The sequence below is a fragment of the Sinocyclocheilus rhinocerous genome, unplaced genomic scaffold (assembly GCF_001515625.1).
Source record: "Sinocyclocheilus rhinocerous isolate Xijiao unplaced genomic scaffold, SAMN03320098_v1.1 scaffold2988, whole genome shotgun sequence".
Lineage (NCBI taxonomy): Eukaryota > Metazoa > Chordata > Actinopteri > Cypriniformes > Cyprinidae > Sinocyclocheilus > Sinocyclocheilus rhinocerous.
In genome coordinates, this window is record NW_015665674.1 from 352,266 (window position 1) to 374,234 (window position 21,969).

At 35.8% G+C, this 21,969-nt stretch overlaps 1 protein-coding gene across 2 annotated transcripts in view; it reads right to left on the reverse strand.

Moving 5' to 3' along the window:
• The window catches only part of LOC107731442 (rho GTPase-activating protein 42), a 27,273-nt gene that overhangs the window by 2,371 nt on the left and 2,933 nt on the right, over positions 1-21,969 (reverse strand). Inside the window, exons 3-23 of one of the 2 annotated variants that reach the window (XM_016542522.1) lie at positions 21,537-21,598; positions 14,736-14,807; positions 10,296-10,397; positions 10,074-10,184; positions 9,678-9,782; positions 9,303-9,432; positions 8,798-8,898; positions 6,630-6,739; positions 6,421-6,480; positions 4,885-4,963; positions 4,353-4,392; positions 4,139-4,201; positions 3,564-3,638; positions 3,325-3,409; positions 3,182-3,240; positions 2,971-3,076; positions 2,683-2,842; positions 1,552-1,714; positions 1,084-1,482; positions 258-414; positions 94-153 (exon numbers count right to left, since the gene is read on the reverse strand). In XM_016542522.1, the coding sequence (XP_016398008.1) occupies positions 94-153; positions 258-414; positions 1,084-1,482; positions 1,552-1,714; positions 2,683-2,842; positions 2,971-3,076; positions 3,182-3,240; positions 3,325-3,409; positions 3,564-3,638; positions 4,139-4,201; positions 4,353-4,392; positions 4,885-4,963; positions 6,421-6,480; positions 6,630-6,739; positions 8,798-8,898; positions 9,303-9,432; positions 9,678-9,782; positions 10,074-10,184; positions 10,296-10,397; positions 14,736-14,807; positions 21,537-21,598 (2,299 nt within the window). The remainder of the gene's footprint in view (positions 1-93; positions 154-257; positions 415-1,083; positions 1,483-1,551; positions 1,715-2,682; positions 2,843-2,970; positions 3,077-3,181; positions 3,241-3,324; positions 3,410-3,563; positions 3,639-4,138; positions 4,202-4,352; positions 4,393-4,884; positions 4,964-6,420; positions 6,481-6,629; positions 6,740-8,797; positions 8,899-9,302; positions 9,433-9,677; positions 9,783-10,073; positions 10,185-10,295; positions 10,398-14,735; positions 14,808-21,536; positions 21,599-21,969) is intronic. The other variant, XM_016542523.1, reaches the window with a different exon arrangement.

The following is a 21,969-nucleotide window of genomic DNA, read 5'->3' on the forward strand; positions in this document are numbered from 1 at the left end:
AAAAAAAAAAAAAAAGGAAGATTCAATTTAGGCCTGGAAATATGTAATAAGAATTACTAAAACTTAGTAATACTCTTAAGTCTGACTCATTACCTTCCAGTTGTGGGCTGGGAAATCACAGGACTCTCAAAGATTGCTGCCCGCGAGGCCACACTGGCGGAAGAAAAAGCATGGCACAGTTGATACATCAACTGAGATCAGTGTAACAAACTGATTTTACATTATAACAGAAGATCAGTGAGAAGGTTCTTGCTTACACAGATCCCGGTCTCTGGTAGCCATTGCTGGCTGAGGAGTCAGCTCTGTATCTCACTGTCTCTTTAGGAGGAAGCTCCGGCAGATGGAGAGACTTGAGACTGTCTCTCTGACTGCGTGACACCAGGCTCTGAATAGAGCCGTGACAGCTTCTGAAACCTGAGCGTAACCAAAAAAAAAACACATTACAAATTGTCAGAAATACTTTATTCATACTTGAGAAGAAACAAAGTGCAAAACTGCAGGAAGAATGAGATCCGCTGATGCCATTGTTTATCTGCACACACGGTTTGTGTGGTTCTAGTTTGTAACGACTTGCTTATGTTCCTCTATTGTACATTGTTTTGGATAAAATGCATCTGCTAAATGCATAGCTGTAAATGTAAATGTTTAGTCCGTGGATTGAGGATGGTTAGTGGATAAAATGCAGGATTTTGTGCTGTGTTTTGAGGCCATGAAACACCAAACCGACATCAAAGAACTAGAGCCGATAAAAGCCAACTGGGTTGTCGCATCACGTTGCATGCATCTGGTCTAAAAAGTTGCAAAGACTACAGCCAATGGCCAACAAGCATGTAAGTTATGCGCTTGCATGAGAGAAAACAACTATCTACACCAGCAGGTGGAAGCAGTAGTCTATACTCGTCATTCAAAAAGGGAAACTAGGATTGTAGATATACAAACCATAGAACAAAATAGTGCTTGCTTTTCGTCTTGTGTAATAGTTTGCTAAACTGAACAACCAATCAGAGTGATCTGTCTCACCAATTCCCGACCTAGTGTGTGAATTCACCCCACAAAAATGAAGCGAAACGTATTCGTTCTTACCCTCAGAAATGTGGAGTGAAGTGAGAGAAGAGCAGGTGGACAGACTGTGTCGTGCTTTCCCATGATCCTCCAGAGTCTCTCCTAGGGTTCTCTGAAGGAACTCTGAAGCCGGAGAGCTTCGATCATCACCTGGACTTGTGCTCAGCGCTTCTTCCCATTCTCCATCAGTCTTGTTGGCATCCTCTTTGGAGCTGGAATCAGGGCTGGTGGTGCAAGCGGGGCTTTTGGGCCCATTGGAGGAGGGAGATGGAGTGGCCCAGCACAGGCTCCCTGATGCCTTGTGTTTGGTACGTGATGTTGAGCCCATCTTAGAGCAGCTGTTCTGCTCTGAAGAGTGAGACGAGAGAGACTCCATACTGCCCATGGGAGTGCTACTCGGACTGCTGCTGAACGTGTCACCTGATGGAGAGAAGGGGTTAGGCTGACACTCTAATAGAGGGACTACTGTCTGTTTTTGGAGACACTCACTGTCAGCATCAGCCAGGCACAGGGTGGGAGGGTACAGGCCTCTGGATTTGCGGGACCCTGAGGACAGGCAGATGGCTTTGCTGCGGCGGCCACTGGCACGAGACTGAGAGTGAGACTGAGGCTGTGGCAGAGGGACGTTAGGGTCTGGAGCTTGATGAAATATCTAAGAAAAAAAGACAAAATGGTACTAAGAGTGTTTGTGATCCAAACAAATAACATCTACATTAGATGAGCAAAACTATATAAAGACAAGATATTTGGAGTTGCAGAATATACAATATCATTTAAGTTTTTTTGTTTTGTTTTTGAAAGAAAAACATGAATACTGTGAAATATTATTACAATTTAAAATAACTATTTTTAAAATATATTTTAAAATTGTATTTATTCCTATCATGGCAAAGTGGAATTTTCAGTGCCATTACTCCAGTCTTCAGTGTCACATGATCCTTTATTATGCTGATTTGCTGCTCAAGAAATATTTGTTATTATTATCAAGGTTGAAAACAGTTGTGCTGTTTAATATTTTTGCAGAAATCATGATAGATTTTTTCCAGGATTCTTTGATGAATAGAAAGTTCAAAAGAACAAAATGTATTTTTGAAATATTCTAAGTGTCATTACTGTCACTTTTGATCAATTTAATGCATCCTTGCTGAAAGGTATTAATTTCTTAAAAATTCTACATTTATTTTTCATTTTTTAAATTGTTTTATCTTTTTACATTTGCTGTCATCTAATGCTCACTTAAACTAAAACACTAATAATTTAATAACACTGTTAATGTTAAATGTTATCTTTACCAAATCTCAAAAGGAATATCTATTTTTTGTATACTGTCCATTATAATGTCATGATGGCTAAATTCTCTTATAGGACTTAAAATGATTGATTTTATTATTAAGCATTTTGTGTCTAATTTATTTAAATAAAATAGTATAGAATTGTAATATTGGCAATTTATTGGTTATTGGCCATGACAGGAATTTTAAAATCGGGGAACCCCTGTTGAAAAGCTAAGTAAGGGTAAATCTAGTATTCAGACAAGCAATTTTCATCCTTTATAATAATAATTTGTTCCTCTATCGGCATGCTTTCCATTAAAAGATCATTGCTTGCTTAAACAATCACCTTGTCGTAGTTTTCTATGAGGATCTCTACCACAATATTCTGAAACTTGATGTTCATCATGGCAGCAACTGTCTCTTCTTGAGAGCGCATAAGTGTTGGGCCAAAAATCACACCCAGGTTAGACACGGTCATCAGATTCTTCTGACTATGTGTAGAAACCCTGTCAAAAACAGCAAAAAAATCGTTTCACAAACACCCTGGTTAGCATCACCATGTGGAATTTAAAGTGCGCTCATAGACAAATGTACTAGACGTGCAGTTTCTACTTGAGGAATCAGAGTGACGTACACATGTAGATGTTTTATCAGAATATCCAGCATGTCTTTATTCTTGTCGGGGAGCTTGTGGACGAGGGCATGAACAGCACAGACCCTGTAGTTCTGATCATCAGACTCTAGAGGAAAAAAACAACAACCCAAAGGCATCCAATTAATAAACAAGTAAGTCACATACGGACGTGATGAGGAGTTAAAAGAGCAAAGAACATGCTAGAACTCACTGACTGCCATGATGAAATCTTTGTGGAGTCTGTAAGTCATGAGGGGTTCTGCCAGACACCTGAAGGGAACAGAACGACTTCCTGTTTTTCCTTGATAACATGCCATTTTGAGAAATGAAAGATTGTAGGGATTATTTATAAACCTGAGGTAATTCTTCAGGCCGCTGGTGATGGTCTTGTTATCCCAGGTGTCTGGGTCAAGGTCCATATCTGCAGGAGCTTTGGCCGCTGGAAGGGTCAAATGAGCTTAGTGTTAAATGGATTTTGGCTTCAAACACACATCTGGTAAAAGTTACTGTAAATAGTGTGTACTTCTAACAGACAAACTATTTTTCTAAAGTCTTCATGTATATGAATTTATCAGGTTTCTGTATTACTTTACCAAACACTGAGGTCATCAGTCGCTGGACTTTAGAGTTAACTCCACCTATTCTGTACAGCCCCATTGTGTTGATGCCTAAAGGAAAAAGACCATTTTTATATACCTAAATCAATTTACAGCAATAAAAATGCTATTTTTGTTCAGACCTACACCACCATTCAGAAGTTTGAGGTCAGTAAGATTTTTTTTGGCTGCATTTATTTGATCAAAATACAGTAAAAATATAAATATCGTGAAAAACCTAAAATATTAATATAACTTATATTAATATATGTTAAAATGCAATTTATTCCTGTGATGGCAAAGTTTTAACAGCCATTACTTCAGTGATTGAAACAATGTTTTTAAAAATAGCATTTATTTGAAATATAATTATTTCTGTAATGTTGTAAATGTTTACTGTCATTTTTAATCAATTTAATTTGACCTTGTTGAATAAAATATATATATATATTTTTTTAATCTTTTTGACCCTAAACTTTTGAATGGTAATGTAACGCATGCACATAAATGTACATAATACATAATATGTCATATACTGCATGAAAAAAGGTAAGTCAGAAGCAGAGACTTACCTCTTGTTTCCACAAGCTCTATACACTTCCTTACAAAATTAAAGCCTGCTTCATTTAGGAATGCTGTGGACACAGAGTATATTATAAATATAAGGCCAATTCAGGTGAACTATTTTTGTCTTATGAATTAACACACACATGGCCAAATGAAACTGTTCATCTCACTGTATATACACCTAAATGACAATTAAATAAATGAAAGGAATAAACTTACTTTCCTCTTTCTTGCTCAAAAGTGCTGGAAGTGTGTAAATCTAGAAGAAATCAGCATGTGTTTATAACACACTAAAGATAAATGCCATTTAAAGCACATACATTAATGCATTATATTGCATAATCCATATCTCTTTACAGAAAATAAATTATAGGGACGAATATACAAAATACAATTTATAGTTTCACAATATAAACATACATGCACTAATAATCCTTTGTATATAAGAATTCACAAACTCATGAGTTTAAGCCAATCAACTATAACTGACAGCATGAGAGTCAAAACAAAGAGTCATTAGCGAAGTGTAAATTCTCAGCTGCCATCTTTTTCCTGTCCGTGTGTACACTATCCACTGCCTGGATTTCAAAGAGCCTGTGTAACAATAATTACGTCTAAAATGCAAAAAGGGAGTCAGTGGTCTAAATCCTTATCAGGATTTCAAGAAGTTAAAAAATTATTGTACTGTGAACCGACATATATTAATCAAACCGAGAACAGAGTCTCATTTAGGCTGGGCGGTTGCTCTTACCGGCTCTTTTCCATCCATGGCCTCCATCCACAGTCTCCGGTTGGATTCAGAGAGAGCCTGAAGGGTGATGATACCATGCCTGTGGGACACACTGATTAATGTTAACTCTCAACTACTAGTGTAAGGTGTCAGAATTTAGCATTTTGTTTTATTTATTTATCTGTTTATAACCAGGATTTTTTTCAAACAAGTTCTAAGCATCATGCCAACGAATAATGAAATGTTTCCAAAGCCTGCAAACCAAATCCATATGCTGCAGTGTAGCAAAAACAAACAGAGTTATGCAAGCAGTATTATGTAGCAGATTTTCCTTCACTGCAATTCACCAACTCTGCCACAGCACAGGAAATCATATTTTACCTGAGCTGCGAAGTTGCAGACCGAATGAATGAAACAAGTTAAAGGGCCAGATACCACAGAATGAAACAAACACACACCTTTCTTTTGTGTTATCATCACTAGCTGTACTCAAAACCAGTCAAACAGTACGTTTGAATAACAAACCATGGCTCTTAAGAACTGACTTATTTTAAGGAATAGTTCACCCAAAAATGAAAATTTGCTGAAAATTTACTACCCCCTTCAAGCCATCCAAGATGTAGGTGAGTTTGTCCTCTGCAGTGAATGGGTGCCGTCAGAATGAGAGTCCAAACAGCTAATAAAATCACAATAATCCACAAGTAATCCAAAGTCTATAGTACATCAATTAACGTCTTGTGAAGTGAAAAGCTGTGTGTGTAAGAAACAAATCCATCATTAAGATGTTTTAACTTTAAACCGTCACTTCTGGCAAAAATATGAGTCCGTACTTCATAATAACACTTCCTTCAGTAGAAAAATCCATCCCCTGTTGTCTTCTCACATCAAAATTCACCAACATATTTGTTTAGAACTGTTTTGGCTTGTGGTTGATCTGTGCATATTTCTCTCCTGATTCAGATGAGATGACTTCACTGGAAAAAGCAATATTATGGATACAGGACTTGTATTTTAGCCGGAAACAACAGTTTGAAGTTAAAAGCATCTTGATGGATTTCTTATAAACACGCAGCTTTTTACTTCACAAGACATTAATTGATGGACTGGAGTTGTGTGGATTACTTGTGAATTATTGTAATGTTTTTATCAATTATTTAAATTTTCTTTCTGACGGCACCCATTCACTGCAGAGGATCAGTTGGTGAACAAGTGAGGTAACTTATCTACATCTTGGACGGCATCAGGTGAGTAAAATTTCAGCAATTTTCAAATAATCAGTCAAAAAGACTTTTTCACTAGTTTCAATAACTCAAAAGCTTAAGTGCAGTTATTTAATTAACATATTCACTTATTAAACAACATGTCTGAATTGAAATGAAGTTTAGAAAAAAACAGTACAATGTCACTAAAATGTTTCAGTATGTTTAGAGCACTGTTATATAACATTAAAAAGTAACTTAAATGCTCCACATTCAGGGGAAGGGAGATGGTTTTTATTAAAAGAGATTTTATTATTATTAGAACACACCAGCAGTTTAGGATAAAAGCGCAACATACCGATGGACTTTATAGAAACATTGCAGATAACTGAACAGAAGCCCTTCACAGGGGTTACCTCTTCAGTTATGAGGAGAGAAAAGAAGAAATTGAAGGAAGGAGAGTATTGAAAATGACAGACTGAAGAAAGAACTAAACACAATATAACTCTCGTCTCCTGCAGCTCTCAAATTTCTCTCAATATCATGCATGCCATTATGTGAACACACCTTTCTACCACCTCAATGTCAAAGCAGAATCGCTTGTCAATAGAGTCAGTCCTCCGTCTGATGCAGGACTTCAACTTAAACATCTCAGGAGGACTCATGATCAATCCATTCTAGACAAGACAAAACAAAAGATAATGTGAAAAAGTAATGTCAAATTAAGCTAATAGCATTTAACACTAGAACTACCAAGGCAGTCATTTTGATCGTTTTTAAATTTTGAAATGTAATAACTTCGTTGAAATAAAACCCACATAACTATAATACCCTGACTTTTCCTAAATGTGTGTATATTTTATTATAACATTGCTATTTTATTAAAATTACAAAACACAAAAGAGTTCTGAGTATTTCTACCTTGAATGGCCAAAGCGGTCAAATTGACTGTTCGCATTACAGACGGTGTATAATTTCTGCTTTTGCGACTTTTTCCCGCGGTTGAAGATGCACGTCACTGTTGCCTAGCAACTTTTGTTCTAGTTGTTTTTATATTCTATTGTAAAAATTCCCGTTCGTAAAAAAGCGGGTGGACACCTCCAATTCGACAAGTGCTGTCATTCAATCTGCCACGGTTCCAGGTATGTTAGGCTGGAAGACTAGCCTGGCTGTTATCAATAATAGCCTACTTCAATGTTATGACAAAATAGCCATAATAATACTAATAGTGATAGCTGTTATTATTTTTATGCTAGTGTAATGCTATAGCTAATGCATATAGGCTAATTTTAGCCCCGACGAGACTGATATGTGAAATAAAACAAACTAATTAGGCTTTTTTTTTAGCGACAGTGACGATGTTTATTATTACCTATACTATCATAACAGATCCATTTATTCAGGTATCACGATTACAGTGGTGGCTGCATAGAATTGTTTCCGATTCATGTCATCCAAACATTTCCAATAACTCCAGAGCGTTGTAAAGTACAGAAGTAAAAATGTATTGAAAAAAGTTCCGAAATTCACAACATGTATTTCTGTTTTATCTACAGGAATATTCTGCTTCAGTTCATATTTGTTGGCATTTAGACTTTCAAATACAACATTTTCACTGCGGTGAAAAACTTTTGCTCTCCCGCTTGCCGGACACAAAGCGAGGCACGCACATTCGGGAGCGGTCTACGTACGTAGCTCTTACACAATTATATATTACAAAAAGTATCGTATTTTTAGGGTGATGACGTCATAAAATATGATGACAGACATTCAAAGCTTCATTGTAAAACCTCAAAAAAGCTTTGAATGTAAATATGATATGACAAAAATGGCATTCAGTTCAGTGTAGTATGAACGGTCAGAATAACCGCTATGGCCATTCTAGTAGTTATAGAATTCCGGTAGTTCTAGTGTTAAAGGGGTCATCGGGTGCAAAATTCACTTTTACATGTTGTTTGAACTGAAATGTGTGTTGGCAGTGTGTACACAACCACCCTATAATGATAGAAATCCACCCAGTGTTTTTTTTTTTTAAATCCCCATAAATAAAAAGCTCTTTCTCAAATCAAGCCGTTCACAGATTCTTTGCAGAGTGACATAGTTCTGCACAGGCCCCTCCCATGACTAGCGTTTTACCTTAGCCCCACCCTGAGTGAGCTGTAAACAGTCCGCCACTGTTTCGATGCTGGAGCAGGTGTAGACAAGAATGACTCAGATTAAGCGATTGAGGTGTTTTGTTCCTGGATGTATTAATGGACATAGCAGTCGTAATTTACTCCCGACATCTGAGCCGCTGAAGACGCAGTGGATTACGTTTGTTTTTGAAGGGAATGCGCCCCCCGATCTACCTAAATATGTTTATCTTCGCTGATCCAGTTTCACCTACAGAAGAAGTGAGTATAATTTTTTTTATGAATCCTTGCAAATCGCCTTTCCTAATAATGTGCTAGTTAGCAAGTTCCACAATGAATGCGGATAAAGTTAACAGTCTCAGAGAACTGCTTGTCACCCCACGGAAGAGAGGGGCAGGGCGAGCCGTAGCTCATTACATTTAAAGGGCATGGCACCGAAACGGGTTGTGAACAGAGCTGTTTTGGACAAGGTAAAAAGGGTGTTGTTTTACACTACCATTGAGAAATTTTAACCAAAGTACGTAATAGACTTTTCATTAAGACCCTAAATAATTATATCAACTGGGCATCCGATGACCCCTTTAAATGCTGAACATTTAATACCTGTTTGCCTCCAGACTTGAATTCAGAGTTGCTCATCGTAAACATTTTGGTCCCTTTCTCATACGTGCAATAATGTCGACTCCATGTGCACCCCAAGGGTCCTTCAACAGAAAACAGGTGATCATTAGTGGATTTCAATTGTTGCAGTGAACATGAATTTATATTTATTACACATCTATTTTTTTTTTCAAGAAATTAATGACACTGAAGAATGTAGAAATGGCTGCTGAAAGTTCAGCTTTGCCATCGCAGGAATAAATTACATTTTAAATATATTGAAACAAAGCATTTATTTTAAATTGTGATAATATTTCACAATATTACTGTTCTTATGGCATTTTTAGTCAAATAAATCCAGCCTTGGAGAACATAATGTCAAAAACTTAAAAAAAAAATCTAAATACATATATTTTCTTAATTTATGAATAGAAAAGCTATATAAAAATATTTAAATATATGATTTTATTATTAGTTGTGACCTGGACATGCTCAGGGGGATACTCACGCTTCTCCTGCACATAGAGGAAGCCCTCCATGGTCCACTGTCCTGGAGCTTTAAAGTCCTGCTCTGCAGACCTTATCCTTTTCATCAAATTCTCCACTTCCTGTCTTGTGCTCTCGAAATTATTTCTTGTCTTTAGAGAGAACAGCAAAACAACAGTATATCGGTTCTAGAGGGACATCACTGGACTCCAAAGTACAATTCCTTCCATATGCAGCAATACATACCGGATATTCTATTATACAGATTGTGTGATTCACACAATCAACAATTTTATGATACGTTTAGCACTACACAATGGCCTTTATACAAACATAATATTTTTATTGGCTTACTGTCAGACCGATATGTCAGGTAACATTATCTGAAAGCTCTTACATTCTGGAGGTTGAACTGTAGCTGTTGCTTGTATGGCTCAAACTCATGTGCCAGTTCGTAACCCTCGTGGTAGAAGGTGAATAATCCCTGGAGGAAGGCCAGCAGCTGCGAGAAAGACAGTGGTAGTTTGAACAGTTGTATAAAAGCAATAACACTCATAATCATGCAGTATATTCAGAGGTTGATAGAGCTGCAGGATGTGGCTGTAATCATCATTTTCTTTCTGATAGGCATGTGCTCCAGAGAAACAACACTGCTGATGTTACAAGATGTAATAGATTAAAAAGCAGTGTAGCAATTTTCTCTTAGTAAGTGGAAGCCTTCTTCGTATTTCTCATCTCCCCAAACAAAAGTTGCATTCATAGTACTGCAGAAATGGAAATAGGTGTGTCTTACCGGCTCAACAAACTCAAACTTTTTCCTTTCTTGCACTTCTTGGATTTTGAAAACATATTCCAGGGAGGCGTCATAGAAAACCTGTCTTTCCTTATTAATTTGGGTGTCTGCCTATAAAGTATAATCAAAGCATTCAGTGAAGGTAAAAGAAATCCTCCGAAAATAATGTGATATTCTGTGTGTTCCGGATATTTTATATCAATAAATGAACATTCAAGTTACCTCCTGCAAAAGTGACTCTTTCTTTCTCGAAGACAGGCTTAAGTGCTTCTCCAAAACTGTGTAATACTTCTCTGTCTCCTTGTCAAATTTCTTCTTCCCTTCCTTCAAAAAAGAAAAAAAAGAAAAAAGGTGACATGAGTTGGAATTTCCTGCACTGTAATTATGATGATAAATACCTTTTGCAGAGATAAAAACACCATATAAGAGTCTCATGAAAACAGTAGGAAAGTTTTAATTTGTTTATTTTATTCAACAGGCCAAAAAACTAATCCTGAAACGTTATAACCAGTAGATGGCAGACTCACATTTGACCTTCCAAAAGTTTACATTTAATATTCAGCTGAAAGCCTGGCCTACAGATTTCTGCCAAATTTCAAACGGACATTTTTTATTATATACATATTCATTATAAAATAATAAATTATATACATCTTATATATTTTACTAAATATTATTTATTTTACATATGTGACCCTGGACCACAAAACCAGTCTTAAGTCGCTGGGGTATATTTGTAGCAATAGCCAAAAATACATTGTATGGGTCAAAATGATTGATTTTTCTTTTATGCCAAAAATCATTAGGATATTAAGTAAAGATCATGTTCCATGAAAATATTTTGTAAATTTCCTACTGTAAATATATTAAAACGTACTTTTTGATTAGTAATATGCATTGCTAAGAACTTCATTTGGACAACTTTAAAGGCAATTTTCTCAATATAGATTTTCAAATAGTTGTATCTCGGCCAAATATTGTCCTATTTATTGTCAAACCATACATCAATGGAAAGCTTATTTATTCAGCTTTCAGAATTATGTATAAATCTCAATTTAAAAAAAATCCCTTATGACTGGTTTTGTGGTCCAGTTTCACATATATATTTTATTTCATATATTAATTGTATTAAATAAAACAAACAAAAAAATGTAATAGACTAAATAAATATTATTTAAATAAAATTCTACGTATCCCCATAACCAACATGTTTGTTTTTTGATTTCTTTATTATAACTGAAACCATTCGAAAAATTTCTGTGTAGAGGTTTTTGGATGCAGATTCTGCAGAGCCGTTTAAAATATTTCACCATATTAAAGGCAGGGTATGTGATTTTTCAAAAACACTTTAGAAAACTGATTCGAGCCGAATAGCAAAACAAACTTGTAGCCAATCAGCAATAAGGGGCGTGTCTACTCGTGATGTGGAGGAGAGAGCTTTCAGTGCATGGGACGGACATTAGCCGAGCCGAGCGACAGAGAGATAGAGATGGCGGATAAAAAACAAAAGAGGAAAACGTCTGCGGAACGATAAGTCAAGAAGTAGGACCTGTGTAAATATCGGATCAGCTTTCCAGCGCTGGAGAGAACTCAAGGAGCGGAGGCCTGTGATCGGACGCCGAGGTTGCTTTGTTTCTTCTCAATAGGTGAGTAACACCGTGTCTATAACAGCTAAAGTCTGCCTACACTGGACGCGATCAAACGACTGTTGAAAACCATTGAAATTTGTGTCAGCACGTCATAAATAGAACCCGGCAGCAGTTTTCTGTCGGGGATTTGTTGCGCTGCGCCGCTCACGTCCGTAGACACGGTGTAACATTGGTTTTGCTTTGTTTCACAGAACTAATCGTTGCCTGGGTTGCATACGTATATGTGGGGCGGAGCTATCAAAATAGGGGCAAGACCCTTTTGGGGTAGGGGCGTGTTTGTTTTGGTGATTTCAAATATCAACATTGGCTACCAGAAATCACTTACTCTGCCTTTAAATCCATTCCATCAAATTTCACAGATTTACACCCAAAGTCAGACCAAAAAAAAGTAAATTTTAAAAAAAGCAAAATGTGTGGAGAAAAACCATACAGTCACCAACTAAAGCACAACAAACTTATCTGCATCATATATATTTAACAGAGCAGCCTTTTTAAGTAGAAATTATGCTAAGCTGAACTATGTTATGAGCTGAATTGTGTTAAAATGAACAACTATTTATTGTGGATAATTTGACAATCTAGTATGATCCAGCAAACACGGGTAACAAGGAACTAAATGAGTAACTCAACAGCTCATCTGAACAGGAGTAGAGTGTCACTTCAGGACATGTGTGGCATACACACACTTTCTTAATCACTGAGGTACCATCAGCGATGAGTGTGATAGAGCTGATGATTCTGAGTACCCATGTAACCACAGATAAAACAACAAACACAGTGCGTATGAGACATCCTATGGCTCTAAATGAGGCTGAGTAAAGATGTTTACAGCAGAAAAGCCCCCCACTTCCTGTGCACGCACTGATATCACCTATTTACGTTGGACCAAGCACTTATATGCTGCAGACCTCCAGCAATGAGAATCTTTTCTTTCTTTTTTTTTGACTGCAACTGAAACCAGTTTGGAGCTGTTTGTTTTTCCTGTTTGACTTCAGCCCAACCTTTCCCATGACCCTCTAATGGACACGCCGTCTAAACCACAGACTGGATTGCCAAACAACAAACTGAAGGAATCTCATTTTTGACATGCTTAGTCCAGTTTCTAGGCCCATCTGCTGGCTAGCAATGACATCACTCTCTTTAGGAATGTATGCTTTCTGTTTGATTTTAAAAAGACATGTATACAGAGCATTTTTTTAAAGAAAATATTATCTGTGCATGAAAGAAATACTTCCAAACGTATCATAGGAGAGGTAGCCAAACATTATTAAAGTGGATCTGCTAACACTTTACTTAAGTCTTTATGTATAATGCATTATAAAAGTTGTTTTAATGCATTAATTATGCCTTGTAATGCACCTTATATTGCATTGTACAATGTCATGAATAATTGTAATCACAGTTAATACATTATAACACTAATTAATTCATTGCTACACAATGCATTTTGGTGGCACTTTAGTATAGAGACCAATTCTCACTATTAACTAGTTGCTTATTAGCATGCATATTACTAGCATATAGGCTGTTTAGTAGTACTTATAAAGCACATATTCTGCATGACCATATTCTACATCCCTAATCCTATCCAATACCTAAACTTAACAACCTCCTTACTAACTAGTAATAAGCAGCAAATTAGGAGTTTATAGAGGCAAAAGTCATAGTTCATCATTGTTTGTTAATAGTGAGAATTGGACCTTAAAATAAAGTGTGACCTGCTTTTTAAATTCAGTTATAATTATTTATGACAAGATATAATGTATTACAACACACAATACAAATAATTATAATGCATTATACCATGTAATAACCCTTTATAATGCATTATACATAAAAGCTTTAAGTAAAGTGTTACCGTAAACCTTAGATTTATATAGTATATAGACAGACATAAAAAAAAGAAATAATATGCATGTACACTATAGCATTCAAAATTTTGGGGTCAGTTCTGTAAAAAAAATAATTAAATTGATCAAAAGTGTCACAGTAAATACGTTTATAATGTTAGTTTTCTATGTCAAATAATTTCTGTACTTTTAAACTTTTTTTACTCGAATCTTGCATTTTCATTTTCAATGTTATTAATAATAAGAAATGTTTATTGAACAGCAAATCAGCATATTAGAATGACTTCTAAAGCATCATGTGCCACTGAAGACTGGAGTAATGATGCTGAAAATTCAGTTTTGCCATACCAAGATTAAATTACATTTTAAAATATGTATAAACAGTTATTTTAAAATGTAATATGCCACAATATTACTATATTTTTTATGAAAAAAATACAGCCTTTTACAGCCTTATACAGTATGAGACTTCTTTCAAAAATAATAAAAACTAAATATTATTAAGAAATATTATAATATTTACAATATCTAAATATCTAGCTATCATTCAGCTGTTTGTTCAAATTCTGACATAATATTTATGTACCTTAAGTCAGGAATACATTGTGTGTGACAGTCTTTTTGGTTTGAATATGTGCACAGTACATCTGCGGGAGGTTGAACAGCCGGACTGCCATTCCCTTTGGCCTCTATCATGTCTCAATGTCTAAGTTGAGCGAGTTCCTTCGCAGCTCTCGCTTAAGAGCATTGGGCCAAAACGACCAAATAAGGCATCAAGAGTTTGGGCTCTGGTTCCTTGAGCTCAACAGCAGCGCTCCAGCTCTTCTAATACGGCTGGAGGGGTCACATTCACAGATCACCAGGGCTCCCATGCAGCACAACAAGCTAATCTCCTAGAAAGAGTAAAGCTTTAACTAGAGTCTGGTTATAAAGGTGCCCTCTAGCACAGCGCTCACAGGCCATTTCATGTTGGTCAATGTGGCATTACAGTATCTGGCTATAATTTGACTGCGCTTGTCTTCAACAGGTGTTTGCAATTTCCCCCCTTCCTGCAGGGTTTCACGTACCTATATTGACCGTATAGGATCCTGTCACAGCGTAGGTAAAAATTACTTTCCGCTGACATGTAGTACATTAACTCACAATGGGGTTTAACAACTTACTTTGGCCGCTCCGATCTGCTCTTTGCGAAACTTCTCCAGCGGTGTGATCAAGACATCGTCAGCATTCTGTATCTAAATAAAAGACAAATCATCAAAAACTTCAAATAGTCAAGTATGACAAACCAACACTAATGAATCATCTATCAAAAACCTTTAACTATATAATAAAACATTACAAAATAATCAATAGTCCTTGAGAGAAATGGTTGCTTTGTACTTAGCCTTGGTATTGTCTAAAATAGCCATTCATTCTACCTGTATTCATTAGTATAAGATTTAATATAAATAAAAAAAGAAGAGAATTTCAGTAACCTACAAAAAAAATATAGTTTTATTAAAATACAAAGTCTAGATGGAAAAAGGAAGGAAAGGGATATTGGCAAAAAAAAAAAAACTTTTGATATTTTTATTTTATTATTTTAATTAAATGATGAAAAAATAAGAAAAACTTTAAGTACTTCTTAATAAATTTAAAGTATTTCCATCTTAGAAGTTATAACATGATTAAAAACTGCAACATATGCTTAAACCAAAGTGGCAGAAGTATGTAAAATTCACCCATTTTACAGTCTGTAGTGTTAAAAAGCACATTGAACAATGTGGTTCTCTTAATGTGTGAACTCATTGACATCACAGTCCGTTAATAGTTAACAGGCGGCACGGTGCGTGAATGTATCCAAGGAAATTTCTTTTATATACTGTAAAATAACGGCACTATAATTAGTACCATTTTCATGTAGGCACTCCGATTGGAAAAACACACAATTACATACACTAGTTCCTTTTACACACTTTCCCAGGCGCAGCACGGAGGATTCATGTCTCGCTGGAGAATTGGTCAAAATAAGTTCCACATGCTTGCCTTTGCTCAGCCGGCGGCAGCACTGACCGTCCATCTCTACAGGCTCCATCCACCCACATCAACATTAATGGAATTTGCACTTGCAAATAATAGAAAATGTACAGACTCCAAGCAAGTCCAGATGTATGCTATAGGCTTTGAAAGGATGTAAGTGACAACTTCATTTTTAAGATATGAGTGCATTTCCTGTTCGGCTCATGGTGCACAGCTGAGTCTTTCCCTATAGTGTAAACCAACAGCATATTTATACTAAATTTAAGTTCGGTTTACCGTTTAAATGTTATACATAAAATGCTGAACTTTCATTTTAAACTTTTTAAACAAGTCAAACAAGCTTGCCTTACACAAACATCCATGACAGGCTTATAAGCAGCAGACAGATGAGCTGCACATGGGACATATAAGAGTGGCCACAATAAAGAAAAGGGAAAATCTTTTAAAAATCAACTTTTGCAAAGTTCTTAGAAATTGAATTTTGCATAGTTTTGGAAAATGTTTATACCATTTTCAAATAATAAATAAATAAATGTGTCATGTGGTGTAACCTTCAAATAAAAGCGATAACAATTTCCTTACACACTGAAAACGTGATCGTACATATCTTTATTATTTTCAAAAATGTTTTTCAATTATTTTTTTCAAATGTAAAAGTCTTTGTTTGTTTCACAAATATCAAGAATTATATGATTCGATTTTTTGGGAGTCGCATCACATGATATTTCACAACCTGAACTAACCTTGTGTTGTCATAAACGGGTCAAATGATCTAATATTTTCAGAAATTCATTGACCTTGACACAGAGTCATGAGGGTCTGCAGGGGTCCCCTATATGATATAATTTCCTGTTTTATGTCTCTACATGTTGGTCGCACAACATGACTTTAATTTGGCAGACAAAGGTTTTAAAATATTAATAAGCAGGGAAGCATTTAAAAATATTGTTAGCATTTAAAAATACTGTTAAAATATTTAAATACTACTACTTACTGATAATAATAAATTACACCAAACTATTTAATTTCCTTTTTAAGAATTTTATATTTTTTCCTCTTTTTTCATGACAGTTGCAACACCTGACAATTTATGCCTTCCCAAAATTATCAAAATACATTTTAATGCAGAACTTTAAAAACATATTCATAATAGCTGAGGTGTATTCAAGTTAACATATGTATGAATTGCATTTTTAATGCATTTCGAAATAAATTATTCAAAAAGCATTACGTCATTGACCCACTTGTTGAACTAAACTGAAGTCAACAATAAGCACTCATATCTCATTAAAGCAAGAGGCCTTTCAGCACTTCAGATACAGCAGAGCACCGAGCGCTGAGTGCAGACAGTCGCTCTGTTTGCTCAAGAGTTTCTCCCGTCAAAACTTCCCATGGCCCTTTTTAGCCAGAGAGGAAACTCACGTCTTACATCAGTCCGATTCATCATGTGGGAAAATGCCTCCCACTTAAAGCAGAGAGCATGTTGGCAGGCAGTGCGCCTAAGATGAAAGTACCTCTGGATATGAGAGCGTCTACTAATCTGGCAGAACACAATGGCAGAAGTTCAATAAAACACTACTACAGTTGTGTTTACATAATGATTCACCGTTACGTGAGACACAGCCTCTAGACCTGACCGTCTCGGCACCATGCTCCAGTAACACAGAGTACTTCCCATCTGCACCCATGTGGGAGGGCAATGCATTTACTGGGAGTTATTCACCCTTTGGCTCTGTTATTGTACGTCTATGAATGAAAAGGCTCTCGGGGACTTTCTCAGCTTGACGGAGGTGTTTGTCATCCTGAGAGGCCCAGCGCAGGAGCCTGTGAGACTGAAGCGTAACACGGCCACGGTCTGCAGGAAGTAAAGAAACTGTAAGAGGCTGCTGGGTAATTCTTCCCCTGAGGCTCTTCACACAGCTCCGCTGACACACTCTCCTTTCTCCAGTGAACAATGGATGGGACTGAAACTGCAGCTTGGATGCTTGCAGACTGGGGCTGTCCAAGCAAATGCAACATATTTCATATCCTCTTGGACAAATCAAGTGTTTCCAATTCAAAACAAATAGTTTTTCCTTTGGGTACGGACACATTTTGAATGTAATCCACTTTTAGGGTAATTTCCTTTACAACTCTATTGTAGAGTAAATCAAACAAACTAACACCACAAAACATCACAGAATGTTTGGGTTGTTGTTAGCCAACCAAAAATGTTGATGTCACTGATGTCACTTCCTGGAAGATGATGTCATTAAAGACCAGGGTTTCTTAATTAAAGGTATATTACAAAACTAACAAAATGGAATGGAACAAGTATATTTGACAACAATGGACAAACCAATAAAACTGATCACCAATTATAACAATATTAACAAGAAAACATCAGAAAAAAAAACTGTTTATAGGCAAAAAAAAGAGAAGAAATCTGGAATATTTCAAAATACCTGCCAGTTCTTTATCGAAAAAGTTATAAAATGACAAAAACAGTAGTGAATTTATTTAAAATTCAGCTGTATATGTTCACTTCATTAAGACGTTCTGAAAAAAGAAAATTAAAATTTTTTACGAAATATGATGACATGAATATATAGAGCAGGAACGACTCACTGATATGATTTTTATTGCGTAAGGAAGCATTACACAGGTCTCTCACTGAGAAAGGAAACAACGTTGTGATCTACAAGCTGGAAAAGCAATCATCTGAAGGTACGAGCCAATAACACAAAGTGTCATGAGTGGATGACCTAAGGTTTGACCTCAGCATTTTTATTAGACATCCAGACACAAGCCCAGAAGAAACAATAGAGATGTTTGTCTTTGTTACAATAGAGGCTGCTGTCTTACAGTCACACCATTACAGCGAATAACTTCAGTTTTGCGTTTACAAGACTTCAGTTTAGATTTGGCCAGAAGTCATTCTGCTCTATACAACAATGACTAATTAAAAATCATAACATATAATGACAAAAAAGTTTGTACAGAGGAAAAAATATTCAAACAGACCACTTAAACATATTTGCATGTACATAAATATTAAATATGGCTGATTGCAGCTATCAGTAGATACAAATATGTACATTACCGTTCAAAAGTTTGGAGTCAGAAGTAGGAAAGTATAAAAGGATGTATTAAACTGATAAAGTAAAAACATTTAGAGACATCACAGTAAAGGCGTTAGGGATGTAACGATTACCGGTTTGACGATAAATCATGATAAAATTCCCCACGGTTATTATTACTGTTTCATCTTTTAATTATCATTAAAACCGTATTAGTTTACCGCGATTTGAACAACTCGCGATAAATAAATACTGTCCAGCATAAAGCACAGTTTTAAGTAACAGTCTCACGTGCGCACAGCACGCAGAGCAGTTTCGTTTTGAGTGACAACAGGGCGGAAAAGCTGGGAGGTTTTAAAAGAGTGCTAAGGGAATTATACAAATGAAAATATGAATGAATTAATTATATGAATGTACCTCTGAAGGTTCTGACTCTCTTCAGAAACGATTCGATGGCATTTTGTTTTCATCTTGTTCCATGTAATACCTGAAGTAAGTGTTCTTAATCGCAATACTGCTTTGTCCTCGGAGGTTACGGGAAACAGCTCTAATTCAGCTTTTCCATAAGCGCCACCTGCTGTCAGCGAGTGAATTTACAGAGACTTATATTTACATTCAGCCTGTGTGCAGTTTCTCTCTGGCCAAAAACGAATCTGCATGCCCTGCTGTAAATTTTGACCGGTTGATGAAAAACAAGGAACCTTTACGATTAATTAACCGTGACGTTTTAAAGTGCGGTTAATTGCGAAACCGGTTAATCGCTGCATCCCTACTGTCAGCGAGTGGATTTACAGAGACTTATATTTACACATTCAGCCTGTGTGCAGTTTCTGTCTGGCCAAAAACGGACTGAATTTGCATGCCCTGCTGTCAATTTTGACTGGTTGACGAAAAACAAGCTTATGTGGATTCTACACATTTAATAATCTACACAGATAATAATCTAGAATTATTTATGGAGCAGATAAAATGCATATAATCATTTATTAATCAATTAGCATTTTGACTTGTATCTTTTCTTTATTTAAAGGCTGAAATGTGAGGTTTACCTTTTTAATAAACTTTTTCAAAGCTTTATTTGAACATTTACATTAGATATTTCAACATGCTATTAAACTGTTGTCAGTCAAGTTGTCATTTAAAATCCGAACATCATTGGTAATGTTATTGTTTTAGTGATTATGAAAACAAAAATAATTTTATTTGTTGTTTGTTTATTTTTAAATATAAAATTTGGTGAAGTGATTTATGTGTCGGTACTTTTTTAACATCTCCAGCACATTTTAACAATACCGTGATAATACTGATAACCGTGATAATTTTGGTCACTATAATCGTGATAAGAAATTTTCATACCGTTACATCCCTAAAAGGCGTTTATCATTTTACAAAAGATTTCTATTTCAAATAAATGTTGCACAGTTTTCACAAAAATATTAAGCAGCACAAGTGTTAACAACACTGATAATGATAACGAAATGTTTCTTAAGCACCAAATCAGCCTATTAGAATGATTTCTGAAGGATTGTGTGACACTGAAGACTAGAGTAATGATGCTGAAAATTCAGCTTTGAAATCACAGGAATAAATTACATTTTAAAATGTATTAAAATAGAAAACAGTTATTTTAAATTGTAAAAATATTTGACATTATTATTAAATCAAATAAATTCAGCCTGGCTGAGCATAAGAGACTTGCCAATAAAATTAGCCCAAACTTTTGAAAGGTAGTGTATTCAAACTATATTATCAATAAAAGAAATGTACAGAAAAGTGTCTCATGAATCCCAAACAAAGCTGCATGTTTGTTAATAGGGTCAGCAGTGAAGCACAGAGGAGCATTGTTTTCCTGGTGAGGTCTTTTGCTGCTGTACTATGACTAATGATCCACCAGCTGCAGCAGTGAATGGCAGTAATATTCCTGGCAACACGCTGCCTCATGCTTAATGCCCATAAAAGCACCCATTAGCGGCTGCAGCTGATGGCAATGAAGATGCTATGCTGTTGGCATTGATGTTGCCAATGATATTTAAGAGAAACAGCATGAGTGATATTTCATTATTGTCTGCACTTGCTGATCTATGCCGTTTCCCTTACCTCCTCGAAGAGTCACGACCTACAGAAAGCATCTTTCTGTTTCTCATAACACTTAGACCTGACTGTGGAAGCTCATAAAAACTCTCCCTCAAAATAGCGCACACTTATGGTGCTAAACCACTAGGCTAGAAGTGTGCTATGAAACTTTAACTATGTGTGAACAATACCACATAAAAAGAACAATAAAGAGACAACTACTAGAAAGCAAACGATCACTATGGCTACTTCATTTATGAGGTTTGCGGTACTTTTGAAGTAGACCACATCATGTGGTGTGTTTATGGCGAGATTTTAAACCTACATAACTTGAAGGGATAGTCCATTTAAAAACTGATTGATTAATTGAAATGCAGATTCACTGAAAAGACGCTTCCATTTTTTTATGGAATTAATTATTTTGTACAGCAAGGATGCATTAAATTGATCAAAAGTGACAGTAAAGACATTTATAATGTTACAAAAGATTATATTTCAAATCTCCTTTTCAAGTGCAAATTTCCTCAGCACCAAATCAGCATTAGAATGATTTCTGAAGGATCATGTGACACTGAAGACTGCAGTAATGGCTGCTGAAAATTCAGCTTTGCCATAACAGGAATAAATGAAATTTTTAAATATATTCAACAGAAAAAAATATTTTAAATTGTAATAAAATTTCACAATATTTATGTTTTACTGCATTTTTTATCAAATACAGCCTTAAGAAGCATAAGAGACGTCTTTCCAATATATAAAAAAAACCTTTTTGAATGGTAGTTTTTTAGAAACAAAAGAAACAAAGCAACTTACTAGTCGTCGTCTTTCCTCCTCCACCGTGTTCAGCAGCTGGGAGAATTCCTTCAATGACTGGGCTGTGATAAGAGAGAAAGAATTTCAATCATGAATTATCAGCTCTGGATCTGTAATTACTCTATCAGCACATCTGATTTTGCCTTTGAACCTTTGGCATAAAGGAAATACAGAAAACCTGCATATAATATTAGCTACGCAAAAAAAATAAAAAAAAATAAAAAAATAAATACCATGGCCACCCAACAACTGATCAATGCACAAAGGGGTATTCCAGAAACAGCAGACCACATGTTCAAGATGTAGAAATGTGAGAGTAACATAAAGCATGTTTCCTGTATGAGCCCTGCATGTGTGCAACATGGTCAGCCATAGAAAAAAAGGGAAGATAAATCATTTCAAAAGCTGAATTGCATGTTTTACAGTGATCCAT